Source organism: Antechinus flavipes, chromosome 1 (genome assembly GCF_016432865.1).
Source record: "Antechinus flavipes isolate AdamAnt ecotype Samford, QLD, Australia chromosome 1, AdamAnt_v2, whole genome shotgun sequence".
NCBI classification, from domain to species: domain Eukaryota; kingdom Metazoa; phylum Chordata; class Mammalia; order Dasyuromorphia; family Dasyuridae; genus Antechinus; species Antechinus flavipes.
The window spans coordinates 615,501,617-615,528,462 of record NC_067398.1 but is presented as its reverse complement, the minus strand read 5'-3'; the positions used below and the strand labels follow the sequence as shown (position 1 = coordinate 615,528,462).

The 26,846-nt window shown below is 41.0% G+C and overlaps 2 protein-coding genes across 4 annotated transcripts in view; one reads left to right on the top strand and one right to left on the bottom strand.

The window, feature by feature from the left end:
- Positions 1-11,768, top strand: part of C1H8orf76 (chromosome 1 C8orf76 homolog) — a 46,689-nt gene extending 34,921 nt beyond the window's left edge. The window contains exons 6-8 of one of the 3 annotated variants that reach the window (XR_007949441.1): positions 8,254-8,395; positions 8,936-9,068; positions 11,680-11,768. Coding sequence is in view for 1 of the 3 variants with exons in the window: in XM_051971045.1 (XP_051827005.1) it covers positions 8,254-8,259 (6 nt within the window). In the remaining 2 variants the exon portion in view is untranslated. Of the gene's footprint in view, positions 1-8,253; positions 9,259-9,280; positions 9,361-11,679 lie in introns of those variants that run through there. The other 2 variants (XR_007949440.1, XM_051971045.1) reach the window with 2 other exon arrangements.
- On the bottom strand, positions 62-26,237 carry FAM83A (family with sequence similarity 83 member A). Its single transcript, XM_051971046.1, has 4 exons — positions 25,175-26,237; positions 11,715-11,882; positions 9,275-9,399; positions 62-965 (listed from the first exon to the last, which is right to left on the bottom strand). The coding sequence occupies exons 1-4, from the start codon at positions 25,652-25,654 to the stop codon at positions 413-415; spliced, it is 1,326 nt and encodes a 441-aa protein (XP_051827006.1). The 5' UTR covers positions 25,655-26,237; the 3' UTR covers positions 62-412.
- Positions 26,238-26,846: the final 609 nt, after the last annotated feature.

The following is a 26,846-nucleotide window of genomic DNA, read 5'->3' as shown; positions in this document are numbered from 1 at the left end:
TCATCAAGTGGCGTATTACCTCCCATCCACCAAACACAAAACCTCCTGGAAACACAAGCTCTGGAAGGTCCGAGGTGGTTTTCACTGTTTTTATCTTTGCAATTTTGGAGGGAAGTTCAGCTCTGGGAGTGTTCAATAAATGTTTGTAGAATCAAATTGAGGCCTGCTATATGATTAGTAAACCCAAGTTGGAGCTATCAAGCCATGTCGAGGACCAGGGGCCAAGCCAGGGAAGGGCCTGGAGGCGAGTTTGTCAGAGTCATTAATCACTGCAAGAATTTTTTCCTGAGTTAATTCCTCCATTGAAGACATTATCAAGCCCTACAATAGCCTTTCAGATAGGACCCAGGGCCTGGGAATCTAGGACCAAGTACAGGAGGACTCAGTCCCCACCTGGTTGGTATTCAAGGAACTAATCAGATACCAAGTGAGGCTTGGAAAAGGGCCTCCACCCAGGAACCAACCTAGCCCCTACCGCCAATTCCTCCAGCCGCAGCCTCCCAGGCCTGCTGTAGAGATTGCTGTAGAGGCCCACTGCGCAGTCGGTGACAAAATGCCTTGACTGGTAGCCGACCTGAGGTGGCTGAGGTGCCCAGGGGACGTAATTCCTTCCATTCTGGAAGGAATGGACCCTGGAAAGTGGGGGGTTTGGAGTGGAGGGGCTACTTGGCCCTGAAGACACAGCATGAGACTGGTGGTAGGGATTGCTGCTGGTAGATGGGTTGCTGAAGGGGTCAGAGGTTGTGTGGTCACTAGATGGACAGCTGCTGTCAGTGAAGCTGCCCTGAGGGACCTTGGACCCTCCCCTCAGCTGGAGGGGCCTAACTAGCCCAGGAGATCGCTGGCCCATCACAGGTTTAGAGGAAGAGTATAGGTGTCGGAACTCCTCCTCAAACAGCTCCACGGCCTGGCCTGTGAACTTGGAGAGGAAGTTTCGGTGGACTTGGCCACAGAGCCACGAGAAACTAGAAGGTGAGAGAGAGAGAGACAGACCAAAAAGAGCAAGTCAGAGGGGTGGGAGTGGGAAGGAGAGGCAGCTCTTACAGGGCAAAACTATGTTAGGTTTTAGAACTAAGCTCCTCCAGTGACAAAGGGGAGGCAGTCAAGCTTGGGTGCTGGGAATCACCCCTTCTATGAAGAACCCCGCCTGTTCCTGGCAGTGTATTCCCACCACACACAAGGGCTGGAGGGAGGACTCTGAAAAATAGTTTCAGCTGTAGCAGTTATGGTATCAGGAAAAAAAAAAAAAAAAACAACATATTGGTCATGTCTTCTCTGGCTTCCTGCTTGTCAGCTCAAGACTTTAACGACACCTAATGGGTGCAAAGAGTCAAATGGGATTCTAGGCCCAGCCTTGTCATCTCCAGTGACTTACTTAACCTTTTTGCCCCTCTGATCTATCAATTATAGCTGCCCCTCACTCCCTAACCCCACACTCTACCTCATTACCAGTCTGGGCAGCTCCAGGTGACCAACGAGATAATAGATGGGGCTAGGGGAGAGGGGAAGAAAAATGTGTTCAGAATGCAGTAATTTATTCTCCCTGGAGGTTGTAAAATGTCCGTGGAAGAAAGGTTCTTGTTCTTGTTCTTGTTGGGAAGAAAAGGAAGGCTCTCAATCAGAAATTAGCTTGTTTGTGCTTATGTTTAAATAGGGAGCAGGTTCACATCTTCCCATTTAAATGCTTTCTATGGTTGTATTTTTTTTTAAAGGCTACACTTGAAACCAGACAGGTTACTAGATGACTTACTCTAGAATATTTTGATTTCCTATTTTCTGAGAGCTCTTGGCCCAATCTTAAGAGGTCAGAAAGTGCCTGCTTCTTTCCCTCTCTCTCTCCCCTCCTTTCCTTTTTTCCTCCTTTCCCCCTTCTTTTCTTTCTCTTCCTTTTCCCTTTTTCCTTCCCTGCTTCTTTCCTTCCTCCCTTTCTTCTTCCTTCTCTCCCTCTTCATCCTTTTCCTCTTGGAATTCCTCCCACCTTCCCTTCTTCCCTCCCTCTCTTTCTCCCTTCCTCCTTTTCTTCTTTTCTTTCCTCCTGCTTTCTTGCTCTTAGAGATGAATACGAGCCTTTAAAGGGTCAAGTGAATTAAATTTACATTATCAGTTGTACATGTATAACCTATATCAGATTGCTTGCTGTCTTGGGAAGGGGAAAGGGAGGTAAAGAAGAGACAAAAAATTTGGAACTCAAAATTTTACAAATATAAATGTTGAAAACCATTTTTACATGTTATTGTTGAAGTAAAATACCATTGAATTCAAAGAAAAAATTAATTTACATTATCACTGTTGCCAGACTTTTGCTATCATAGTTTTGGGTCATACTTGTTCTTTTGTTCTGTCAAGTAAGATCAAGGGAAAAGGGGAGCAGATTCCTGGTGCAAGTGCTGATTCTTAGACTGAAGCTATTATTATGATGATGTTGCCAATAAGGCACTAGGGCTTAGAATCAGGAAGAACTGAGTTCAGATTCTACCTTACAGCCAACCTGGGCAAGTCCCTTATCCTCTCTCAGGCTCAGTTTCTTCATATATAAAATGAGGGTAATAATACCACCTACTTATAAAGTAGTCCTATAAGGGCTGCTGTGGATATCAAATAAAATATAAAGTGCTTGCAAACCTTAAGCCATTCTATAAATGTTAGCTATTCCTATTTAGTATCTCCCTAGAAATTCACAAAAATGCTCTAGAGGATGCTTGACTAGTTATTTCCTGATGTCTTTGGGATGGTACACTTTAGAGATCATTGTGAGTCCAAGCACCTAGAATGGATGCCTGCTTATGATCTTCACTACTGGCTACAGACAAGGCATTCGAACCTCAATTTCATCATGTGTGAAGAAGATCAGGATGGCTAAACAAATTATGGTATTAAAATGTATTAAAATAGTGTTATGCCATAAGAAATGACAGAGGGGATTGTTTTGAAGAAACCTGGAAAGGCTTATATGAGCACAAGAGTAGAGCAGAGTGAGCAGAACCAGAACGGAAAACTGAAAGGCTTCAGAGCTCTGCTTAGTGCAGTGGCCAAATAGGACTTCAGGAAGCTGGTGATATAGCATGTGTCCCAGCTTTGGGCAGAAAGGTGACAGGCTGTGGAATTAAGACATATGTTTAGATACAGCCAATGTGTCAATTTGTTTTGCCTAGCTATAATTGTCACAGTTTTCCATTTGAGTGGCAGGGAGCTGTGGGTAGTGATAGAAATGTTCTTTGTACCACCTCCTCCATTTAGAAGAAAATTAAGAATGAATACAACTTTAAGAAAGATACCCAGAAAAAAAAAAAAGATACCTAGAAAAGCACAGAACAAAATTCAGAAGGGGAGCAAGACAAGCAGGGGAGTTTGATTGCTGTTGGGTTGAATTTAAAATGTACCAAAAAATAAAGAGGTTATAGTAACTGACCTGTAAAGTCTCTTTCAGGTCTACATCTATGAAAAGCAACGAGAAAGTTGTCTTTATGGTAGAAAGTTTGAAAAACAAAGCAACACTAGAATTCTAATATTCTTTTCTGTATTTTAAATTTAATTTTCTCAAGCTATTTGGAACATTCAATTCTTGACCTACACTCCATTATTCAACTAGGTGTGTCTAAAGCCTGGCAGAGTAGATTAGATTATTCCATGGCTTTATTCCATATGACAAGTTAAGACAAGATGCCTTTGATGACTGATCCATCAAACCTTTTCATATATATATATATATATATATGTAGATATAACAAAGAGGGTTTTCCCATATTTTCAGGGTTTAAGAGAAAACATCCTAAATATTTTCCCTCTTTAAAAGTTGAAGAAGCAATACAGGCTAGACAGTGTCTTGCCAGAAGATGTTTAAGCTAACATACAGTGTCTACAATATACAAGATATTGTCCTGAGTGCTAGGCATACAAAGATGGAAAATGAATCAGTCTTTGACAAGGAGTTCATTACTCTATAGGTAACATTATAGCATCTCCATAATTCAATTAAAATTAACTTTGAAACCTTTTGAGAAAACTTGTGGTGGATAAGAATCATCTTAACTTCACTGGAGTTTGGAAAGGAATTATCCTTTGCTGTTGCTGTCAGAGAAAGACTACTGAATAAACCATCTGTGCTATTACTTATGTTCTTAGGTTCTTTACAAATTTATTGAGTCCTTAATCACAATAATAAAAATAAGATTTCACGTTCCTTTCATCCCATTTCTAAACTCCTATCCATGTATTTCTGCCCCTCCTTAAACAAAAATGCCTTCATCTCCATTCTTCTGTGTCTAACTTAAAAAAAAAAAAAAAAAAAGCATTCTTGCCAAGATCTTGGAGTCCAGTCTTAGATCGGCAACTTTATGGGTTCTTATCTATAAAGTACTAAATTAGAAACTAAACATTTAGGGATAGAGTAAGAGAATGGGAAGGGATAGCAGAGAATAGATATTGGGATTGATTTGACTTGCTAAATAGTCATATCTATAATTTTTATTTTAAGTAAGTGCTTCATTTTAGGGATTTTCTAACAGTGATTGCTAGCATTTTTATGGTGTTTTAAGCTCTGAGAGAGATTCACAAATATCTCATTTTATCTTCAAAAAAAAAACTTGGTAGGTAGATATTATTGTTATCCCCATTTTACAGATGAAGAAACTTGTCTGAGGTTGTACTTGAACTTGAGTCTTCCTGATTCCAAATCCTCTATTCACTTTCATCTGCCAAATAACAATAATAAGAGGGAGTATTTATAGATCACTTAACGGAATTTTACACATATGACCTCATTTGAGCCTCACAACACATCAATAGATGCTATTATTCCTATTTTACAGATAAGAAAATAAGCAGAGAGAGATTGAACTTAGATCTTCCTAACTCTAACTCTTTCCAATAATTGCTGACTTTGTTTAGATGTTTCAAGGGTGCAAAAGACTTTGTGAAAATCATCCTAAAGCTAAAGACAGGGGAAGCTCATGTTGGTGAAGGATTATTTGGCCATGGCCAGCCTGAAAGCCAATCTTTTGAAACAGAAGTGATTTATGAATCTAAAATAATATTGCTACTGGAACAACTCTGGTTTCCCTTAATGGGAAAAGCCAGTAGGCCGTTATGTGGCTAAGAATGTTTGTCAGTTAAATTCATTTTCTTATTCTAAATAGTTGTTATTATTGCTATTAAAGATTATTAATTGTAACAAAGATAACCCTGTTAATAATCAGCAGCCTAATTAAATCAAACACATTCTCATTTTCAAACATTAGCTGAAAACTTATTCTTCCAATGCTACTGGATGCTATAAGATCTTCCAATGTGAATTTCAAAGCAAATCAACAAAGACAAAAATTTCCACAATTGTTCTTTTTAGAACTAAAAGGTCATTTATGGGCTCAAAGGAAAAGACTGATCCATTGTCCTTGTGTGGAGGGAGGGAAATGAACATTTTGATGAGTTTAATGTAAAAGGAGTCCATCAAGATTCAGCTTCCCTGAAGCATCTCAGGCCCAAGTTGTTTTTCGAACTTCTCTTCATTTTTTGATTTGATGTCTTGATTTGAAAGTTAATTGGATTTAAGTGAGGCCGGGTCAGCCTCTCGGTCTCTTCCAGAATCATTGTAGTCCAGTGGAGTTACAAAAGTCAGGATAGATAAGTGGTGATTGCCTAGGGTGCACTGGCGTCTTTGATGTCTGGTGGAGCTCTAAGTACTCCATACCTTCCCCCTACTGCCTTCCTGAACTTTGGGATAAATCGTTATCATCTGTCCATTCTGCCTGGGGAAGTCTTCACATGCTTGAGTGGGATGTCCTGCTAACTCACCCAAAGGTTTGAGCTTGTCAGTTACTCTAATGTGAGGGGATGTGAGAGAGGGGGCAGAAATCAGCCTAAGATGTGTTTTCATTTGAGTGGAGCCCACACAAAGCAAAATCTTTTAAAGATCCACCATGTCAGAAGCAGATCTGGCAGACTCCTGCAAATCCCAGAGTGGACCCAATTTGAATTTTCATGAAACAATCCTTGGCCCTAAGTGTTTTATAAACAGCTCTGGGTGGGAGGGAAAGAGGGGAGGGGAGGAAAGGGAGCTCACAGGCAAAGAAGAGGGAAATCATAAATTCCTATGAAACTGGGGTTGCAGCTGGGCTCAGCTTGGCTCCTTCATGCTGAAATCACCTCGGATCACAGCCCTTCATTATGCTTGATGATAGTGGGAACTTGTTATTTAGCCTTTTATCTCCACATCAGTTCATTAGTGCATTTCCAAATCTTAGTGTTCCCAGGCCTCAGGGGAAACCTCTCGCCCCATCTTGGTGGGCTGGGTTTGGGAATTTATATTTCTTTCCATTAGGATCATTTCACCCTCGACTTTCATGCAACAGATCTTAGATTGTCCCAGGAACTTGCAAAAGTTGCTTGAAAGAATTTGCCTAATTGCTAACTTTGAGGCAAAGCTCTGGTATTAAGAAATATTGGGCAAGGAAAGTAATTTTTTTTTTTAATTCAGCAACTGGTCTAGTGAAGGGAAAAGCATTCTAAATTTGATCCCCATGTCATGTTTTGAGGATGTAAGAATTCCTAAGGAGGGGAGGAGGAGAGGGAAAGATCACTTGGTTGTTTATTTCTTTCCTGAGTCACAATAAATGTCAAATTTTTCCAGCTGGACCCAGACTCCCTCTCTCCTTTTCAGCCAAGAGGGAAGCGTGGAGTCTCAAGAGGAAAACATTTGTGTAAGAATGAGGATTTGGAAAGGGAATCTGCTGAGGGAAAGATTTTCTTTATCCCATGTTTCTTTTGTTTTTAAGCTTAATTCAAAATTAGCTATTTGGAGCTGCCTGTGTTCAATCTCACAACCTCAAGGGATAGGCCCATTTTCTTCAATCTTGCTTAGAAATATGTGTCCAGAAAATGCTTGGATCAAATTTGGGTTAAATGTATATTTCCCAATTTGCAGGCTTCCATCTGGAGCAGCCACCTTTTAAGGTGACACTTCAAAGTTTAGTTACTGTTTCTTGATCTCTACTACATGAAAAGGCAGGAAAAGGTAAAAAGTAAAAAATTTAAAAAAGGCAGATGGATGGCACTTGAGGGCCCTTTGGTTAGAGTACTTCTCAAACTGCACTTGAGATGAGTGAAGTGCCTATAAATTAGAAACATGTGGATTGCATTTCCCCTTAAAATGTACGAGGGATGGATGAGAATAAAGGAAAAATAAATCCACTGCAAAATGCCTTCTAGATCTCAATGAAGCCAAAATACTTGAAATGGCAAAATGGATTCCCTCTGGTCACTGAGTAGCAAGGACTCTGGCCCAGGCTCACAAGTAGCAGCTTCAAACCAGAAAGTTCCAGCCCGGTTAGGAACAGCCAACGGAATTTCAAATTCCAATTCCAACTGTTAGTTTGAGCTGCGCATGGCAGTTGGAATAGGGTCTCTGTGGGAGGGGAGGGAGAGTTGCTGAGCAGAGGCTGTTCAATACTTCTGTGTTTTTCTTGATGTCTTCTCTTCACCTTTCAACATTTTCTGTGATGGTTTTTTTTTTTTTTTTTAACCCCTGCCTAGTCTTGAGCAAGATCTTGGTGACCTTATAAAGCTAGGTGGCCCTAGAGCTGGACCCAGAGTCAGAAAGGGCTGACCCCAGACTCTACTAGTAGTTTTGGCAGTGTGACTCGGAAAACTATCTGATTCCTCATCTACAAAATGGGGATAATTCCCTCTCAGGATTATATAGGGCAGTTAGGTAGTAGAGTGGATGGTGTGTTGGATCTTTGGTTAGGAAGATTCATCTTTCTGAGTTCAAATCTGGACTCAAGACATTAGCTGTATGCCTCTGAGCAAGGTACTTCACCCTATTTCCCTCAGTTTACTTATTTGTAAAATGAGTTGGAGAAGGAAATGGCAAGCTACTCCAGAATCTTTGGAAATGGCCCAAAAACCATGTTGGAACTCCTGTCACCCAGTTTAGTACTTTTATATACTCTCGTGTCATTTGCATCTGTTTCATTTGTGAATGATTTCTTCAGGGGGATTATAGTTTGGGAGGGTGAGATCTGTGTATTACAGAACTTCTCTATCCCCTACCAAGCACAGACCTAGATCGATATAACTACCCCAGAAACATTCCCCCAACTGGATTTGTATTTTTTTTTCAATCTGGGATGTGACCTATTTCCATTCTTCTCTATGCAAAATATATGAAAAAGATTGTCATTTGATTTTGTCGTGACTTGTCTACTACTAGTAGAGGCTGGCCCTGCTTATGATGTTGTCTCTCCATCTTCCTGACAGATTTAGGGACCTGGCAGCCTATCTGGTCTGAGTTGTACTGCCCTCGGGGTCTTTGAGGCCCTCCTCCTACCATCTTGAGGTGTCGTCTTCCTGGGTCCCGCTTGGAGAAACTGAGCACTGGCATCTGTCAGAATGCCCTGAGGTATCAGTCCCAGGATCTAATTATCAGTGATCCCATCTTGACAGGTAGTTTACAGGTGGGGCAAATAAAAGGGCTTAAGAGGGAGGATGGAACATCTCTAGCTGATCCAACCCAAGTTGATACAGACCTGGAGATCTCAAAGTTGGATTCTTGTTCCTTTTCCTTTTCAAGGTCCTTTTCCTTTCCTGTCTGTCCTTGACCCACAGTGATTGTCCATTTTCTAAAATTATTGTTTGTATCTTACAGTCTGATACTTGATTACTTATTTCTTTGTAGTATTTTTCTTTCTAGTTATGATTTTTATATGCTATAGATCACTTGCCCTTGAGGGCAAGGATTAGCCCTTATGGTTGTTGTTGGGTTTTTTTAAATTTCCATGAGAGTGAATGCTTAATATATATCTCACTTTGGGTAAGTCAATTTTGGCAGTTAACTAAGGGAGAGGAGGTAATAAAAGGGACTCCCACCCTACTTCCAACTCTGATAATCTTCCCTTATCTGGATTACTGCAATATTCCCCCTAATTGTGCTTTTATTCAGTTGCCATTTCTAAAGCATGGATCTGAACATGACCCTCCTCTGCTGTAGAAGATCAAATGGCTCCCTATTGCCTCTAGGATCAAAGACAAACTCTTCTGTTTAGCATTTAAAATCCTTTACAACCTGGCTCCAGGTAAGCTTTCCAGATTGATTTCATATGGCATTCCCTGCCCCAATCTGACGGGGCTCCCTCTGTTCCCTGTACACGATTTGCTGCACTTGCCAGGAGTGCTCTTCCCCTTCACTTCTGCCTCTCTAGCTCAATGTGTGGATGGGCTTATAGTGGACTCAAGTCCCCACCCCCAAGGGAAGAAAAGAATGCTAGGTAATGGCTCTCACCTGTAGGATCCAGTGAGGACGTATCTCCAGTCAGAGATGATGAACTTTTCCTGGATTTGGCCTGAGAACTTCTTACCAGACTTGGCACAGTAGGTTTCTCCTTCCACACTCCGGACTGAAATGTTCTGTTTGAAGGAATTCAAGGTATAATCAAATGATCCCTCAGTTCTCACAGAAATCTTCATCTTAAAGTAACCAAATGATGTAGCAGGAAGAAAAGATATAAAATTAAAAGGGATGGGCCTGAATATGAGCTCTTTTAATACCTATTTGAGTTTGGGCAAATACTTTCACTTCCTGTGCCTTAGTTTCCCCTGATGTTCAGCTTTGGCTATTAACACTTGTAAAGAGCATTAGTTATCTGGAAGATGTCCAGAGAATAACCAGGAAGGGCCTCAGGTTCATGCTAGCTAAGAATTGAATGAAGGAATTGGAGATGTTTTAATCTGGAGAAGTGGTTTCAAGCTAAATTTAGTCCAAGCACACTTGGGGGGGGGGGGCATCTTAACTATTTTCAAGAATTTAAAAGCTATCATATAGGCAAGGAATTAAATTTGTACTGGTTGACCCCTGAGAACAGAAGTAGAAGCAATGGGTAGAATTAGATTTAGGTTTGATGTCAGAGCGATCCAAAGGTGAAAAGGTCTGCCTTCTAAGATAGTGAGTTCACAATTCCTGGAGGTCTTCAATCAAAGATTGAATGATTGCTTGTTGGGGAGCCTACTTCCAACTTGGAAGTTCTGTGCCTGAGACAATTGGACTAGATGTTCTCAAATATCCCTTCTAACTTTAATAAAAATCCAAATATTAAAGGCACCAACCTAAGTAAACTTGGCATTAGAGAGAACATAATTGAAGGTGGTTCAATATCTACTGTTCTATCTAGAATGCTAGACCTAGAGTCAGCATAGAGCATATTCAAATACTTCTTCAGATACAGCTTATTAGATATATTATCTTGGGCAGGTCACTTATAACCCATGTGCCTCAGTTTTTATTTTGTTTTTTTACTTCTGCACAATGGGAATAGCACTCATCTCCCAAGGATATTGTGAGGATCAACTGAATATTTAAAAAGTACTTTGCAAATCTTAATAAGCTTAGTAATGCTTACCTATTATTACTGTGACCAGTGTTAGCATTGAAAAGGGTTTAGTGATCTGAACCTATGAACCACACAGGCCCATGTGTAGTGGGGAAGAATGTCCTGAATACAAAACAGGACTGTTCTTTAGCTGTGCCCCAGAAAAAAATTGAAAAAAACACAGACCACTTCGCATCCTAAAGGTGACCACTCTCCCCCTGTAATTACCTGCTATTTCCTAGTATGGTCTGTGAACTGCCCCTAACCAGCAGCATTATTATGGCTTTAGGCCTCAGTTTTCTCATTAGTAAGATGAGGGAATTGGACCAAATTATTGCCAAAGCCCCTGGTAGGTGTATTTTTTCTCTTTCTGTAATTCTTCTATAAAATTTATAGAATTGGATTCCTATTCATGAAGGAAGCTTGATGAAATGGGAAGAGCACTGCTGCAGGAGTCAGGAGACTTCGGTTTATGTCCCAAGTTCTTCCAGACAAAACAATGTATGGTTCCTTTAATGCCCTCAGTGGTTTCTAGTATTGAGCCAAGATTTGGGGGTATAGGGAAGAGAAATTTTTATTTAGTAGTTCCAGGTCTATTGGCTATATGTTGAGTATGGAGATCATGATTCCCTATAGAAAGTAATACCTTTATAAATGGTTGGTGAATGAATGAATGCGTGGATGGTGGATGGTTTATTGAATGACCATTTATTGTATCAGAATAATGAATATACCAGAACTCACTTGGCCTGTGAAGTCACCAAGCACATTTCCTTGGTGGAAAGGGGTATATCTGTAGTTACCCACTTTTTGTGGATTCTTTAAATGTTCAACAAATATTTCTGTAACATTCATTGATGGCATTTGGCCATTCAAGAAACTTTTGTTAAGCACCTACTATGTGCAATGGATCAGGCTGTTTCTACCAAAAATACAAATTTAAATTGGGATGCCCAAGAAAAAATGTAGGAAGGTGTCCCTACTGACTATTGGCTACAAAAATAAATCTTCAATGGAGAGGAGTCCTATTTATTCAGAGACAGTAGCTTTTGATACACGACTATATGGATGGTTGATTACATATGCTTTTTCTTCCTTCCTTCCTCCCTCCCTCCCTTTTTTGTTTCCCTCCTTTCCTTTCTCTTTTTTCTTTCTCTTCTTTCTCTTGCTCTTCTTTCTCTCTCTTAATTTCTTTCTCTCCTTTCTTGTTTTCTTTCTTTCTCTCTTTGTTGTTTTCTTTCTTTTTCATTTTCTCTCTCTTTCTTTTTCTTTTCTTTTTTTCCTTTTCTTTCTTGTTTGACCCTGGAATCCTCCCTTTTAGAAGACAAAGGATTGAAGACTCAAAGATGTTCTTACCTTCAGGTGACTATCCAGGATTTCAGCCTTGTCACACATCTCTTGGAAGAGATTTATACCACACTGGTCAAGGAGCACACAGACAAACACACCCCGCTTGTTGGCAGCTTCCAGCACATCACAGAAGATCTCTGCATCGGTGAAGACATCCATTAGAATGACCAGGACCTGGGCCAGGGTAGATGAGACTAGTCATTAGAGGACTCAGGGTAGAATGTTTGCCTTATTATATTTCTGAGCTGGTTCTGCTTTCAGTGAGGCTTGAGTTTGAGGTAGGCCTAGTCTAGCTGGAGTCCCAAAGCAGTGAAGTCAGAAGGGTCTCTTCCACTCAACAGCATTCATCTGAATTTAATTCAACAAGGAGGAAGGCAGTAGGGAGGAGAAGGAAGGAAGGAAGGAAGGGAAGGAAGGAAAAAGGAAAAGGGAAAGGCTTTCAGGAGAATAGTAGAAGAGTTTAATCTTGGCAAAATGGTAGGACTTTCTAAATCAAGCTGGGATTTGCTCAGTGACCAATCTAGAATAGAATAGAATAATGGAAATAGTATCAACAGTGTCTGAGCCAATCAGAAATTTAGGGACCTCTTAGGATCATGACAAAGAGATAAAGTGTCCCAGAAAATGGGACCCTGGCACCATCACCTGCCATGAGGCCCATCCTGAATACTGGGATTTTCCTCCTGCAATCCTAGATAAATCTAAGGATATCAAGGTGAAGAATAATGGCCTAATGATGGCTCACATTTATAGTGCACATGAAGGTTTACAAAGCTAAAGGGGGACTCCTTGACCTTCCTTGACCATCCCTCTTCCCCACCTACACCCACATTCCTAACCAGGACATAGGCTTCGAACTTCATGATTTTTCCGTTGTGTTGGCAGTCACTTTTTCTCATCTATAAAAGAGGGAATGAGCAAGATAATCCCCACAGGATTGGGTAATGGTATGTCTTAAGGAGCCAAAAGCCAAAATAATCTAAGATTGATCCTAGAATATTCTATTTGAATCATACAGGATCTGTTTTTATTTATGAAAAAATATCTTCTGATCCCCAAGGCCCATTAACTCACAGAGAGAGCTGGGAACACAAAAGGGGTTACTTGAATCCATATTCTCTTTGCCTTTGGCTTGTGATCAGTGAAATGGCCCAGACTTGATTATTAGACATTTAGAATCCTAAGGCCATTGGAGACTCCTTGGCCATTGGAGACTCCTTAAGTCCCTTCCTTCCTGGATCTAACTGTTTTCTAAGGGATTTATGCCCCAAATTTGGAGAGACTTAGTGATAAAGGAGATTTAGTGCTGGGCCTAGAATCAAAAAGAACCTGCTTTTTTTTTTCTGCCTCAGATACCTACTAGCTGTGAGACTCTCGGGAGGTCACTTACTCTGGGCCTCAGTTTACCCATATGTAAAATGAAGAGGCTGGACTAGAGAACATTCTCCTTCCAGCTCTAAAGCTACAGAACTCCTCCCTTGGTCTATATAGGCAAAACCGGAAACAGGAGCCTTAAGTGAAAAAAAGAGCTCAGAAACCAGGGAGTCAGGAGCGTTGGAGTCTGGTCTTAGCCCTGTTGAGAAGTGTCTAGGTGACTGTAGGCTAGTCACTTCACTACTCTAGGCCTGGAGGGAAAGAGGGCCTTAGGCATCTCAAATGGTCTCTGGTCCTCCAGGTTGAATGAGTCTGACTTAGACCACAGCATAGCTTCTCCCCTTGCCTTTTTAAATTTGTGCTGCAAAGTTGACTTAAGATTTATTCAAATCTTTGTGATTGTATATGATTCTCACATAGTTCTGGGAGGCAGAGAAGTTGTTATTCTATTTTACAGATAAGAAGACTGAAGTCCAGAGAAGCAAAGTCATTTGCTTAAGATCACACAGTGGGCAAATAAATGAGCATCAGAACTTGAACCCATAACTTCTATGTGCACTGGTTTTCCTGTGACAACCCACTGTTCCTATATCACAGGAGAGGTGGCTTTTCAGAACCAGTCCATCAGTCAGGAAACACTTAAGCCTTTCCAGTGACAGGAGCTGGGCTAAAGCTTGGGATACCAAAAAAAAAAAAAAAAGACATTCCCTGCCCTCAAGGAGCTTACAATCTAATGGAGGAAACAATATGCAGACAAGTACATATATATATATATGGAGAGAAAGAGAGCTACGGGCAGGATAACTAGGCAATAATTAGCAGAGGGAAGGCACTGGAATTCAGGGGAATTGGGAAAAGCTTTCGGTAGAAAGTGTGATTTTAATTGGAATTTGAAGGAAGCCAGGGAGGTCAATAGAGGTGGAGAGTATTCCAGGCTTGGGGGACAACCAGGAACCCAGAAAAGCGGTGTCTTGTTCCAGGGAACAGCCAGGAAATCAGGGTCACTAGACTGAAGCGGGGGAGAAAGGTGTAAAGAAGCTAGATTATGAAGTGCTTTGAATGCCAGACAACCTTTGTATTTGATCCCAGAGGCAATCCATAGCCACTGTTTGTTGAACTAGGGTGGGGAGTGCAGAGACTGCCATAGTTGGGCCTTAGATTGTGAGCTGCTTAAGGGCAGAGACTGTATCCCCCGTTCTTAGTGCAGTGCCTGGCACATAGTAGGTGCTTAATATGTATTGATCAGATTGACTGATTGCATTCATTTTGTATTAATGTTTTGTGTTTCCCCTTAGGGTTGGGGGGGGGGGTAGGATGAAGCAAAAAACTCCTTGAGGACACATTTATCTTGTCTTTATACCTATCATCTCTTACACTTAGTAGGGGTTTAATAAATGCTTGTTAAAAAGAATTGAGTACTGGTCTTAACTCTGCTATAAATTGTGTGATGGTGGCCATCTATAAAAAGGGATGCTATACTTGTCCTAAATGTATAATAGGATTATTGTATGTAGGAAAAAGACAGCTATATAGCTAGCTCTAAGGTTTGCAAAGCTCTTTATATTCTCTTTTGATCCTCACAACCACCCTGGGAGATAGGTGCTATGATTTCCCCATTTCACTGTTGAGAAAACTGAGAAAGTATATCTAGGGTCACACAGCTAATGTATGAGCCAGGATTTGAACTTGTCTGTGTGACTACAGGTCTTAACCACCTAGCCATCTAAAAAACGCTATTCCCTATCTAGAGAGCTTCATGTGAAGATATGCTTGTTTCACAACAATCTTGGAAGGGAGGGAATATGTTTTATTTCTCTTGATGAAAAGGAAACAAATTCAGAGAAATAAAGTGAATTGGCTGTTTCCCAGATCATGTCAGAGGCAGCTCAGGAGGGCTCTGGATAGAGTGCTGTGTTTCAATCAAATCTGCATTCAAAAATCATTCTGCCTTGGAGAGTTCTATTAACCCTGGTCTGCCTCCAGTTTCCTCTGTAAAATATAGTTTATCCCAGATGAGGTTGGGGAAGATCAAATTAGATAAATGTGTTTGAGCTTTGTGAACTTTAAAGAGGTATTTTTCTTTTTCAGATTCAGGTCCATTACAGCATTATTTCAAGTCCCCTACTTCTCCTGGAAAGAATTAGAACTTTTTCCTCCTCTATTCCTTGTTAGCACATCATCAACTTGTTTAATTTTGAATGTATCTTCCACTAGGTATTTTCTGCCTGGGTATGTCTAGGCAAGTATCCCTGGGTATGCTGCTGTGGCTAAGATGATTTTGCAACAACCTCCATCAGGTGAACACTTTTAGGTGACACCACTGGAGGAGTATTCACATTTTTGAGTAATATTTATAAAAATCATCTAGTTTAAGACACGGTGAGCCTATGTAAAACAGAGAAGTCAAACTTTAAAAAATGCCTTTACATACAACATCAGGGAGCATAGTGTTGTAATGGATGGAGCTCAGAGCCTGGACGCTCACTGTGTGACTTTGGGCAAGTCCACTTTATCAGTAAAATGGGAGGAGCTGTGAGAATCAAATGAGATCAAGATTTGAAAAGCGCTTTGTAAATCTTAAAGCCTTGTTGGTATTAATAGCTCTTACTGAAATCTCTGCAACATAAGCTTGGAACTGCCTGAAGAAGGCTCTAGGAGATGGCTGGGTGACAGTCTGTTGCCAGATGACCAAAAACAAAAACAGTATTATGGAACTCATCAATGCGATGTGTTTTGCACATTGTGGACTCCTTAGGCACATTGTGGAAATAGATTTAATGGCTGCTTCTGGAGAGACCAGAGGTAGCCGGATTGGTTCAGGTCTGAAAGGGCACTACCGAATGCCACTTGGAACCATTGCTGATAGCCCTCTACCACTCCACGCCTTCTCTTTCCCTCCTTTCTCTTCTCTCCTTCCCTCTTTGGCTGATCCTCCAATCCACTCCATGCCTTCTCTTTCCCTTTCTCTTCTCTCCTTCCCTCTTTGGCTGATCCTCCAATTTTCTCCCTCTTGTTTTCGGGCATGTTTTTCACAGAAACTACTCTGGTGTCTCTAGGTATCAGTGTCAGAAGTGAAAAGCATCAAAGAGCAGAGACATAATGCAGGAGAGACCATATGTACAGGCTGGGGCAAAGGGGCAGAACTCACTTTGTGGGAAATAATGATTTAGACAAGGCTACAATGGTACAGCCTGACATCAAGACAATCTCTGTGGATTAATACACAAAGGGACATGGAAAGATGAGACAGACCCAGGCCAAAGGATTGATGTGGAAACAACCACATGACTGAAAATACCTTCTCCTTCCATCCCTCATCCATTGGTGAGTTATTCCCAGAGCCTCCATTTTGAGGAAGGACCCACCACTACACATACCTCTTCTATCCTTCCCTTTTCTTCCCCCACTTTAATTCCCCCCCACACTTTTTAGCTTCCCCTTATGTGTTGTCTTTCCCCTTTTAGAATAGGTCTGTGACAAATATTAGAAGGAATGTGGGGAAAATGAAGCATGGTTGATGGAATTGTGAACTAATTGAACCATTTGGTATAGAGCAATTTAGAAATATGTCCAAAGGGCTATAAAATCATATAGCCCTTTGACAACAATACTACTACTAGACATGTATCCCAAAAGAGATTAAAAAAAAAAAAAAAAAAAAGGAAAAGGACCTAAATGTACAAAAATATCATAGCAGCTCTTAGAGCAAAAAATTTAAAATTGAGGGGATGCCTATCAATTGGGGAATAGCCTATTGTTGTATGTGATTATGATGGAATACCCTTGTTCTAGAAGAGATAATCTCAGAAAAATCTAGAAAAGTTTTTCATGAGCTCATCCAAAGTGAAATGTACTGGCTACAAAGTAGTGATAATGTTGTAGGATGATCAGCTATGAGTGAGTTTGCTATTCTCATCAATGCAATGATCCAAGACAACTTAGTAGGAGTTCTATACTCAGAACTGAATTGTGTCTGAATACAGATTGAAGCTTATTTAAAAAAAAAAAAACAACTTTGTGTTTTTGGGGGGAGGATAGGGAGATCTATATTTTCTTTTAGATTTTATGGAAATGTTTTGCATAATTTCACATATGTCTTCTCAATGAGGAGGATGGAAACAGGAAAAAGAATCTGGAACTCAAATTTAAAAACAAATGTAAAAAAAATTGTTTTACATGTAACTGGAGAAAAAGTAAAATATTAAATATTCAGCTTTTAAAAAAGAATAGGTCTTTGAGGGTCCTTTTTTTGTTTCTGTATTTGTCTCTGTACCTGGTAAGTAATAAATGCTTCCTGCCATTCAAAAAAGGTCTTTTCAGTATTGTTTTTTTGGAAAAGGGACTAGACTTGTTTTGTTTGGTACTGGAGGAAAAAAGAGTAATGTGTTGGAAGTTGAGAAGAGATAAATTGGGGCCTGATGTTAGGAAAAAACTTCCTAACTAATGGCACTATTTAGAAGTTTGATGGGCAGCCTTAGGAAGTAAATACAGAGTTCTCCCATATTGGAAAGAATCAAAGACCACTTGTTGGGAGTGTTGAAAGGGAATTTCCTCTTTGGGTGTGAGTTAGATGAGATGATATGAAGTATTTTTTCAACTCTCAGGGTCTGGGATTTTGTGATAGAGGAATGAAATAGATATCTATACAACTTGCATACACAGAGCTACGAATGGAAACACTGTATGCACACACATACACATCGAGCGGGCACACGGATAGACATCAGAAAGTGGGCTGCTTATTTCCAGAGACTTCTGCGGATGTTCGCCCTGAGATCACACCTTCTAGAGGCCCCTGTCCAATGCTTCTTTTACAGAGAGAGCTGAGGACATTCTAGGCAGTGGGAAAGGATACTGGATTTCAACTGAAATTCATTGCTACTTATTCTGCAAACGAGCAATTACTTAGTACCCAGTTTTGTGTCACCTACTGTGCTAGGTGTTGAGAGCACAAGAACAAAAATGAAAGTCTCAAGGAGATTACATTCTAAGGAGGGACCAATAGGTTCAAAGGTGAGAAACAAAATAGGTAAAAATAACTTGTAAGTGGGCAAGGGGGAAAAGGGGAGGGAAGACATCAATAGCCATAAGGATCAGGAAAGGCCTGATGAATAAGGTATTGCTTGAGCAGTTTTGAGGAAATTCTAAGGGTTCTAAGACATGAAGTGGGAGGGTAATCCAACCTCAGGATTTCTCAGAGCACACACATGTAAAGAAGCACAAGAAGACTGTATCAAGGGAAAGAGAGTTAATGTAGAGGGTGTCCTAAAACTCTTTAACCCATTAAGATTTAAAACTGCACCAAGACTTTTGTAAAGTAAAAGTTTAAAAGATAAGATTGGGGCCAGAATGTGAAGGATGCCACTCATGTCCAACTCAGTGACTGCCATTGGGATTTTCTTGGCAAAGACTGGAGTGATGGGCCATTTCTTTCTTCAATTCATTATTCAGATGAGTTAAGTGAGGCAAATGGGATTAGGTCACTTGTTCAGTCTCACACAACTAGTAAGTGCTTTAGGCTGGTTTGAACTCAGATTTTCTTGACTCCAGGACACAGGTTCTATATCACTTAGCTGCAATGTGGCTAATATGGCAATGTATTTTATATGATTTCACATGTATAATCAATATATCGCTTGTCTTCTCAAGAAATGGTAAGGGGGGGCTGGAGGGAGGGAGAAAACTTGGAACTTAAATTCTTTTTAATAGCTTTTTATTTACAAGTTATATGCATGGGTAATTTTACAGCATTGACAATTGCCAAACCTTTTGGAACTTAAATTTTTAAAAAATGAATGTTTACATATAACTGGGAAATACTTAACAAAATAAATACAATTTTTTAAAGGGAAAAAAGAATTGTTCAAAAGAGTTTATCTTTAAGCTTAGACATAATAGGGACCCCTAAACAAGGGAGGAACATGGTCAAAAGCATATGCTTGTGCTTTGATAACATAACTGCCAGTTGTCTGATGAATGGGATGAATTAGAGAGGGGAGAAACAGAGAGGCCAAAGGGAAACTTTCGGATAATCTGGTAATGAGGGCCTACTCTAGATGCTGTATTTAATTGACAGTGCCATGGATCACTTCATAGTTTGTGCCTCAGTTTCCTCATCTGTAGAATATGGGTCATTATTATTCACACCCCCTCCCTCCAAAAGTTGAGAGTTGAAATGTTTCTCTCCGATAATGGGGTGCTCTAAAAATAAGTTCCCTACAAACACATTTGAATCAGCTGGTATCACTTGAGGCCAAAAAGGGGCTGCACTTCAGAGCAGGGATGGGGCTCAGGATGCCAGCAATTTCTTTCTACTTCCCAGGAATTTCCCTACAGAACCTTGCCCCAGGGGCACACTGGGGAGCCTGCTTTTCTGGCAAAGAGGCAATAACTCCCTAGGGACTTGACAGATTATTCATAGAATTCCACTTGTTCACTCTGAAGCATTTTGTAACCCTCCTGGCTGAGCTGCCCTTGAGCAGTTGGCACAGGGCCCAATGCCAGCTCAGCAATGCTCAGTGACTATGATAGGAAAAGGCTGCTTCCAGGACATTTTTCCATCCATGACTGTGCCCTTTGATTTTGCCTTCTCTGTCACCAGAGGTTCTTCTTCTTGTCAAGTCAATAAGCATTTATTAATGTTTATTAATTTTTTGTTGAGTCAAGCATTCTGTTAAGAGCTGGGGACAAAAAGAAAGGCAAAAAGACCCTGCTGTTCAGGGCCTTCCAGTCTAAGGGAGAAAACAGTACGCAGACAACTCTGTAGAAATGAGACCCCTGGGAGATGAATTGGGGGTGATCTCAAAGGGAAGGCAGAATGGGAAAAGCTGATGGCTGATGGTGGCGCTTTAGCTGAGGCTGGAAGGAAGGGGGACAGCTGAGATGTAGAAATGAGGAGGTGGGATTCACAGCTGGAGTGGTGAGATGCAGGAATAGCCAAGAGGCCAGTTAGTGTCTCTGTATTACTGAGTAGATGCTGGAGTGGGGGTATGGGGTGTGGAGAAGGGGGTTTGTGTTAAGGAGACTGAAAAACAGAAAAGGGCTGGGGGTGGGGGGGAAACACGACCATGGGCAAGTTCAGGGGCAAAATCACAAGGGCAATCTTGGCTGGCCTTTGGGTCAGAGGAGGGCCCTTGCTGTAGGGAAGAGGCCCTGCTGTCCCCAGGTGCATCCTTCCTTTTCCTGGAAGGGTGAGGGAGGATGGTGGGGCAGATTTAGGACCTGAAGGGCTTTATGAGTGACTGGTGTTGATGCCAGGATACTGATGATGTCTAGATTTGGGTGTTCCCAGATAGGGAATCAAAATAATGATGAGGTTAGGGTTCCTGGTGATCAGGAGTTAAATGATGACGTTAGTGTCAGGTCTGGGATTCGGGGAACCAAATGGAGAGATTTGGCTTCCCTCAATCCCCTTTAGGATTTGCACAGGGAAGGGAGTTGTGGGAACCTCCTTCTGGTGGCGCAGAGATCCTTCGTGAAGGAATTTACAAACCCGAAAAGCTAGACTCAAAAGAAATTTATTATTGGCATTGAGAAGTCAGCCTTTGCTATGCATGAATAGAAAGGCTGAATTCCTTAGTGACAAGGTCTGACAGGGAAGTAAAGTTTCTAGTAGAAGATCCTGACAGAGAGGTATAAAGTCCTGTTAGGGAAATAGGTGAGAAAAATAGAGAGTAACACTGAAAGAGAATATCATTTCAGTGGGCAGAGGTTGCTGCTATGCTAGGGAGAGAGAGGTTCCATGGCATATTAGGTCCTCTGCAAGGACTGAGTTTAAAACTGGTTCTTTTTATAATAGAAGGCTTGGCTACAAGCTGGGGTTTGATGGAAGCTGGTTTTAGCTTGAGCTGGAATTTGAATAGAATTGAATGAGTGTCTCTAGGTTTGAGCTTTAATTGGGAAGCTTAATCAGTGGTATTATTCAGTGAGGGTGGTACCCTTCTCTCAGGAAAACAGAATGAAGCTGTTAGGATGTTTCCCTCAGGTGAGCAGGGTCTTTTACAGAGGCTAGATTACAGAGGCTGTCCTTCAGGGAGTTTTAGAGAGTTTTGGGGTCCCCCTAGTCAATACAGCACTTGGAGCCCAATAGCAACCCAAGACTGTCTCATATTTCTAGACCTTTTTAGGATTATAGCTGTGGACAAGTGGAAAGAACCAGCCTGAGGATCAGGAAGATGGGGTTCCAATCTTAAATATGGTCCCTTCCCAACTTGAGTTCAAATCTGGCCTCAGATACTTAACACTGGATGTGTGACCCTGAGCAAGTCACTTAACCCCAATTGCCTGAGGGGGAAAAATATGGTCCCTGCCCTCCTAGACGATCCCCTATTCATCCTGTGTGTCTTTTACATGTATGTCATCCCCCTGCTTGGTTAGATGGTGGGTGAAAACAGGGACTATATTTTGCCTCTTGTATCCCCAAGACTTCCCAAAGGGCCCGGCACACAGCAAGTGCTCTAAGCAGTTCTCTGAGGTTGTGAGTTGCAAATATAATACATTGGTAGAAAGAGTTTCCTCACTCAGGAGTTCTTTATACTGATGAGGTCACAGATCTCTGTCCTTGTTCCATAAAATCAAAGATATGGGAGGACCGCAAAGATCATAGCTGAAATATGAAAGAGACTTGCTTCTACAACATTCTCCCAGAGTAGCCAGCCAGTGTCCATCCACTCTAATCTTCTCATCCTATAGACCTAGGTAGGCAAAGAGACTGGACTAGGTGGGGTGTATCCAGGCTTCTTAAAAGTTTTCCACTCTCGACCCCTTTTCATTTGAGAAATTAATACATGACCCTGAGACATATAGGTATGTAAAACAGGTATTCAAACCAAACATTTACTGATAATAAATCATAATTGCGTGACCTCCACATTCAGTAACAAGACCCCACATGGGTCTCGAACTACAATTTAAGAAGGTAGGGTATAGTAGACAGAACATTGCACTTGAAGTGGGGAGAGGATTGTGCACCCTGTGAAGGCAAACTAACTAATTTCTTGGAGTTTCAGTTTCCTCATCTACAACATGAGGATAATAATAACCCCTTATTAATTAATATTTATTTAATTATATTTATTAATTATTTAATAATTATTAATTTAATAAATATTTATTAAGACTTCAGAGCTGGGGATAAGGCAGCTAGGTACAGTGGATAGAGGGTTAAACCTGGAGTCAAGAAGACTCATCTTCATGAGTTCAAATCTGATGTCAGAAATTTACTAGCTGGGTGATTCTGGGCAAGTCACTTAATTCTGTTTGCCTCAGTTCCCTCATCTGTAAAATGAGTTCCAAATCACTCCAGTATTTTTGCCAAGAAAGCCCCAAATGAGGTCATGAAGAGTTGGATATGACTAAGAATGACTGAACAACAAAAAGGGATAGGGATAGAAAGAAGGAAAAAAATCCCTGTCATCAAGGAGCTTGACAAATTTATGTAAATAGGGACACTCAAGATTTGTGCCAAGTAGAATGGATAGAAAACAAGCTTAGAGAGGAAAATAGAAGCAGCTGGAGGTTGGGGACTTAAGGGAGAGAACCCAAGAAAAGCTCATTGGAAAGTGTGGCCTTCCCTGGACTCTCAACCGGGTTGTTGTGAAGATCAAATTATATCATCCATGTAAAATGATCTGCAAGCCTTAAAATGGGATCATTAATTAGCAGAGCCAGTATTGAAGGCTGGGCCCTCGGCCTCCAAATCCAGGCTGTAAAAACCCTGAGCCTCCATCTTCCCCACCCACATGATTTTTAATCCACAATTTACAGATGAGGAAACAGTCCCAAAATGATGAAAACCTTTGGTCAAGGTCATATAGGAAAGTTAGTGAGGGAGCTAGAGTCCAAACCTTAGGCTAGGCTTTTGACAAAGGCATCCAGACCCCGCAAAGTGCACTATCTCATTATGCTCTTCGGTCAGCAGAGAATAATGCAATCACGGAGACATAAAACACATATCAGTTGTAGAGCCGAGCCTTGACAAACTAGAGAGCCAGCTTCCATTACCATTTTCCTTACAGATCCCCTCAGCTGACTTCTCCAAGAGCAGACTAATAACTGATGTTTATGTAGCACTTGAAGGAATGCAAAGCCTGCCACCATCATTTGAGTGTGTGTGTATATATGTATATATATACATATATATATTTCTTGAATGGACACAAAGTGAAACAATTATCCTTTAAACCCTCTCCAGAATCATATCCAGTAAAGATTTATATGGAAGAACAACAATCAATCAATAAATGTTTATTAAGAGGCAACTAGAAGACACAGTGGATAAGAACTAGCCCTGGACTCAGGAGGACTTGAGTTCAAATACAGCTTCAAACACTAGCTGTGTGATCCTGGGCAAGTCACTTAATCCTGATTGCCTTGCAAAAATTAAAAATGATTTACTTACATAATAGGTGCTTAATAAATGCTTATATACATATATATTTATATAAATGAATATATATAAACAAATATGTATAAATAAATTTTTATTAAGCACCTACTATGTAAGTGTCAAGCATAGTACTGAGTGCTGGGGATGAAAAAAGAGACAGTTCCTGTCCTCAAGAAGTTTACAGTTTTGACATCTGGGCAAGGAGCTGGTTTCAGCAGGAAGATGTCTGTTAAGAGTGATGACTGTTTTCTCAAGTGATTTCTCCCACTGTCTGTCATGGTGTCTTAAATTCTACCATCAGAGCAATTATTCTTATTGTTCTTCAAAAGAATCTATATATGTGCATGTATATATATTTATATATGTGTTTGTATGCATATATATACATATATACCATATATGTGTTTATATTGTGTAGATATATGCAATAACTAATTTCTGTAAAATGGACAAAGCACTTTCAGTCTTCACTTTTCATCCTCACAAGGACCCTGTAAAGTATTAATATCCCTATTTTGAAGGGAACTGAGGCAAAGGAAGTAAGGAAGTGCTTGATTTTGGATACCTAATAATAATGACTAGCATTTATATAGCATTGTAGGGTTTGCAAAGTATTATACAAATACTATCTTATTTGATGCTCATTACAATGCTGGGAAACAGGTATTATTATCCCCTTTTTACAAATGGGGAAACTGAGGCTCAGAGAACTTAAGTGAATTGTCACACAGCCAATCTGTGACAGAAATGAGATTTGAACTCAGATCTTCTGGGATCCAAGATTCATTCTCTATTCACTGAAGCCCAGCAACAGTTTGGGGGAATGTAGGTTTTAGACTGAATCGATTGGAGATGACATAAGAGGATAATAATTTTTCTGATCTGAATCTCTCCTGTGTTGTCCTGAAAAAGAATGAGAGCACCTGGGTTTAAGTGCGGGTTTTACTACTTTCCTTAGGTATATGCCCCTAATTTCTCTGGGACTCAGTTTCCTTATCTGTAGAACAGGGTTTTTGTAATAATGATCTCTAAGGTTCTTCCCAGTTTCAAATCCTATGACCTGTAAATCAGAGGACCTGGCTTCCTGTTGGACAATGGAAAGAACATGGGATTTGGCCTTTGAGTTCCTGGGTTAGAATTCTGCCTCTGTCATTTACTAAGTGTGAGCAAGCCATTTCTTAGCTCCCCTCTGGCTCTATTACGCCACAATCCTTTCCAGTCCTAAACCAAGGATGCTCCCATTCACAATCTCCCTCCCAGGGCTGCTATGAAGATCAAAGGGTGTAATATGGGTAAAGTACTTTGTGAGCATCAAATGCTTGACAGACTTGAGTTAATATTTGTAGTGATCTTCTATCTGCTTTCCCACTAAACAAAGGAAGTCCCCCAGGCTAATCAATCAACTAGGATCAACTGAACAAATGCCTACTATGTGCAATTAAAAAAATAAAAATAAAAGGAAAAGGAAACTGATCCTGCCCTCAAGGAGTTCATACTTTATAGGTCAAGAAAAAAGCTTACCTTGAGAAGCCACAGTTGAGCTGATAGAAAGAGGCAGAGGCTACAGGGATCAGCAGGGCTGAGTGTGAACTACATCCCCACACCTCCATACCCTGTCCTTGCCCGCCCATACACACATATATCCTGGAAAGAACAAGGGCCTGAACCCCTTGGGCCAAGGAGGCCCCGGCGCTCCCCTCTCTACCTGACTGGTCTTGCTGATGCAGCGGCGGATGAGGTCCCTGATATTGTTGTGCTTGTCTGTCTGGAAGTACACCGTAGCACTGGACTTCTCCTTCAGGTACGGCTTCTCAGCCTCGCCCCAGCTCTGCGGCAGGGCTGGCTCACTGCCCTCAGACAACACGGGGAAATAGGTGCCAGACTGGAGAGAGCCGGAGTCATTCACCTGCAGGCCCAGTTCTCCTTCCACAGGTTGCTCCTTGGCATAATAGGGCTGCTTGGCATTTTCCTGGATGTACTGGGCTTCCACGGAGGACAAGAAGTCCACCTCCCCTTCTTTGCTCAAAGCCTTCTGGTAGGACTCCGGGCCACCGTCCAGAAGGGCATCCAGGGCCAACCTGGCACTTTCATTGTGACTGAAGTCCACCTTGGGCAGCCGGCTCCATTGATTCTTGACCTCTTGGAGGCGTTTTTTGATCTTGCCCACAGGTCTTGATCTGTGCATTTTTCTAACCTGAAGGAGGAGACTTTTCCCTAAAAGACTGAGAGTTTGACAAGGGAGGCTGAAACTCTCCAACCCGGTCCCATGCAAAGAGAGATCTGGAGCTCCCTATGGGGAGGCAGGAGAGGAAGAAGAAAAGGAGGGGCTGAAAATTAGCATGTATGTGTACCCTGGAAGCAGACAGCCTCCTCAGGGTTTGGAGGTGAGCACACTGACACACAACCCTCTCACACAGGTCCGGGAAGTGAATTTAGCAATGCCTTTAAACAATGCTCCAGATATTTGAAAATCTGAGCCAAGTGATTTCCTTATCTGCAAATAATGAACATACACCCTCCCCAGCGGGCAAAAGGGTGAATCTGTCTTCGCTTCTCTGTCAGAGTTAGTAATGGAATGATTTCCTCTCCTGCTCATCATTCCTCCAAAGTTGTGGCAAGTCCTGCTTTCAACTCTATTGCATAATTTGTCTGACAATCTCAGAGTCCCGAGCCCCTAAGGCCTTTGTTACAAACCCAGGGATTAAAAGGCCTTGGAAAGGCCTTGATTCATTGGACAGTGAGCAGATATTTATTAAATGCTCATTATGTTTAGAACCCTGGGAGGCATCCGGCTAGAGTGGAAAGAACACCAGAAGACCTGAGTTCAAATCCAGTTTTTGCCAAATTATTAGGTGTGACCTTGGATAAAGGAGATTCACCTCTCTTATAAAAGACATCAAAAGAGTCTCTCTTTTCTCATTTGAGTGATGTGGACTGGCTAATGTTTGAGACGCCTTTTGCTTCCCTGATTCTAGTTCTGGGAGGAGGTTTTATCATTTACTTAATGATAAGTAAAGCTTCATCCTTGCCCTCATGAAGCTTACATCCTACTAAGGGAAATCAGAGTCACATACAAATCAATCATTAGATAAGCTTCCTTAAGCATCCACTATGTGCCAGGCACTGAGTAGGTGCCAGTGAAATGACGACAAAAATTGAACAATCCCTACTCTTGTGGAACTTTTTTTTTGGAGGGGTGGGAAGAAGAGGAGGAAGAGAATGTATACACAAAGGGTGTCCCAAATGTCTTAGGGCAGATTTAAGACGTTAAAACTTAAGCTATTTAAACTTAAAACTGAGCTAATACTTTGGGGACACTTTCTGTACATAAATAAATTCAGAAGAAATCAATCCAGAATAAATGTAAATAAAATATA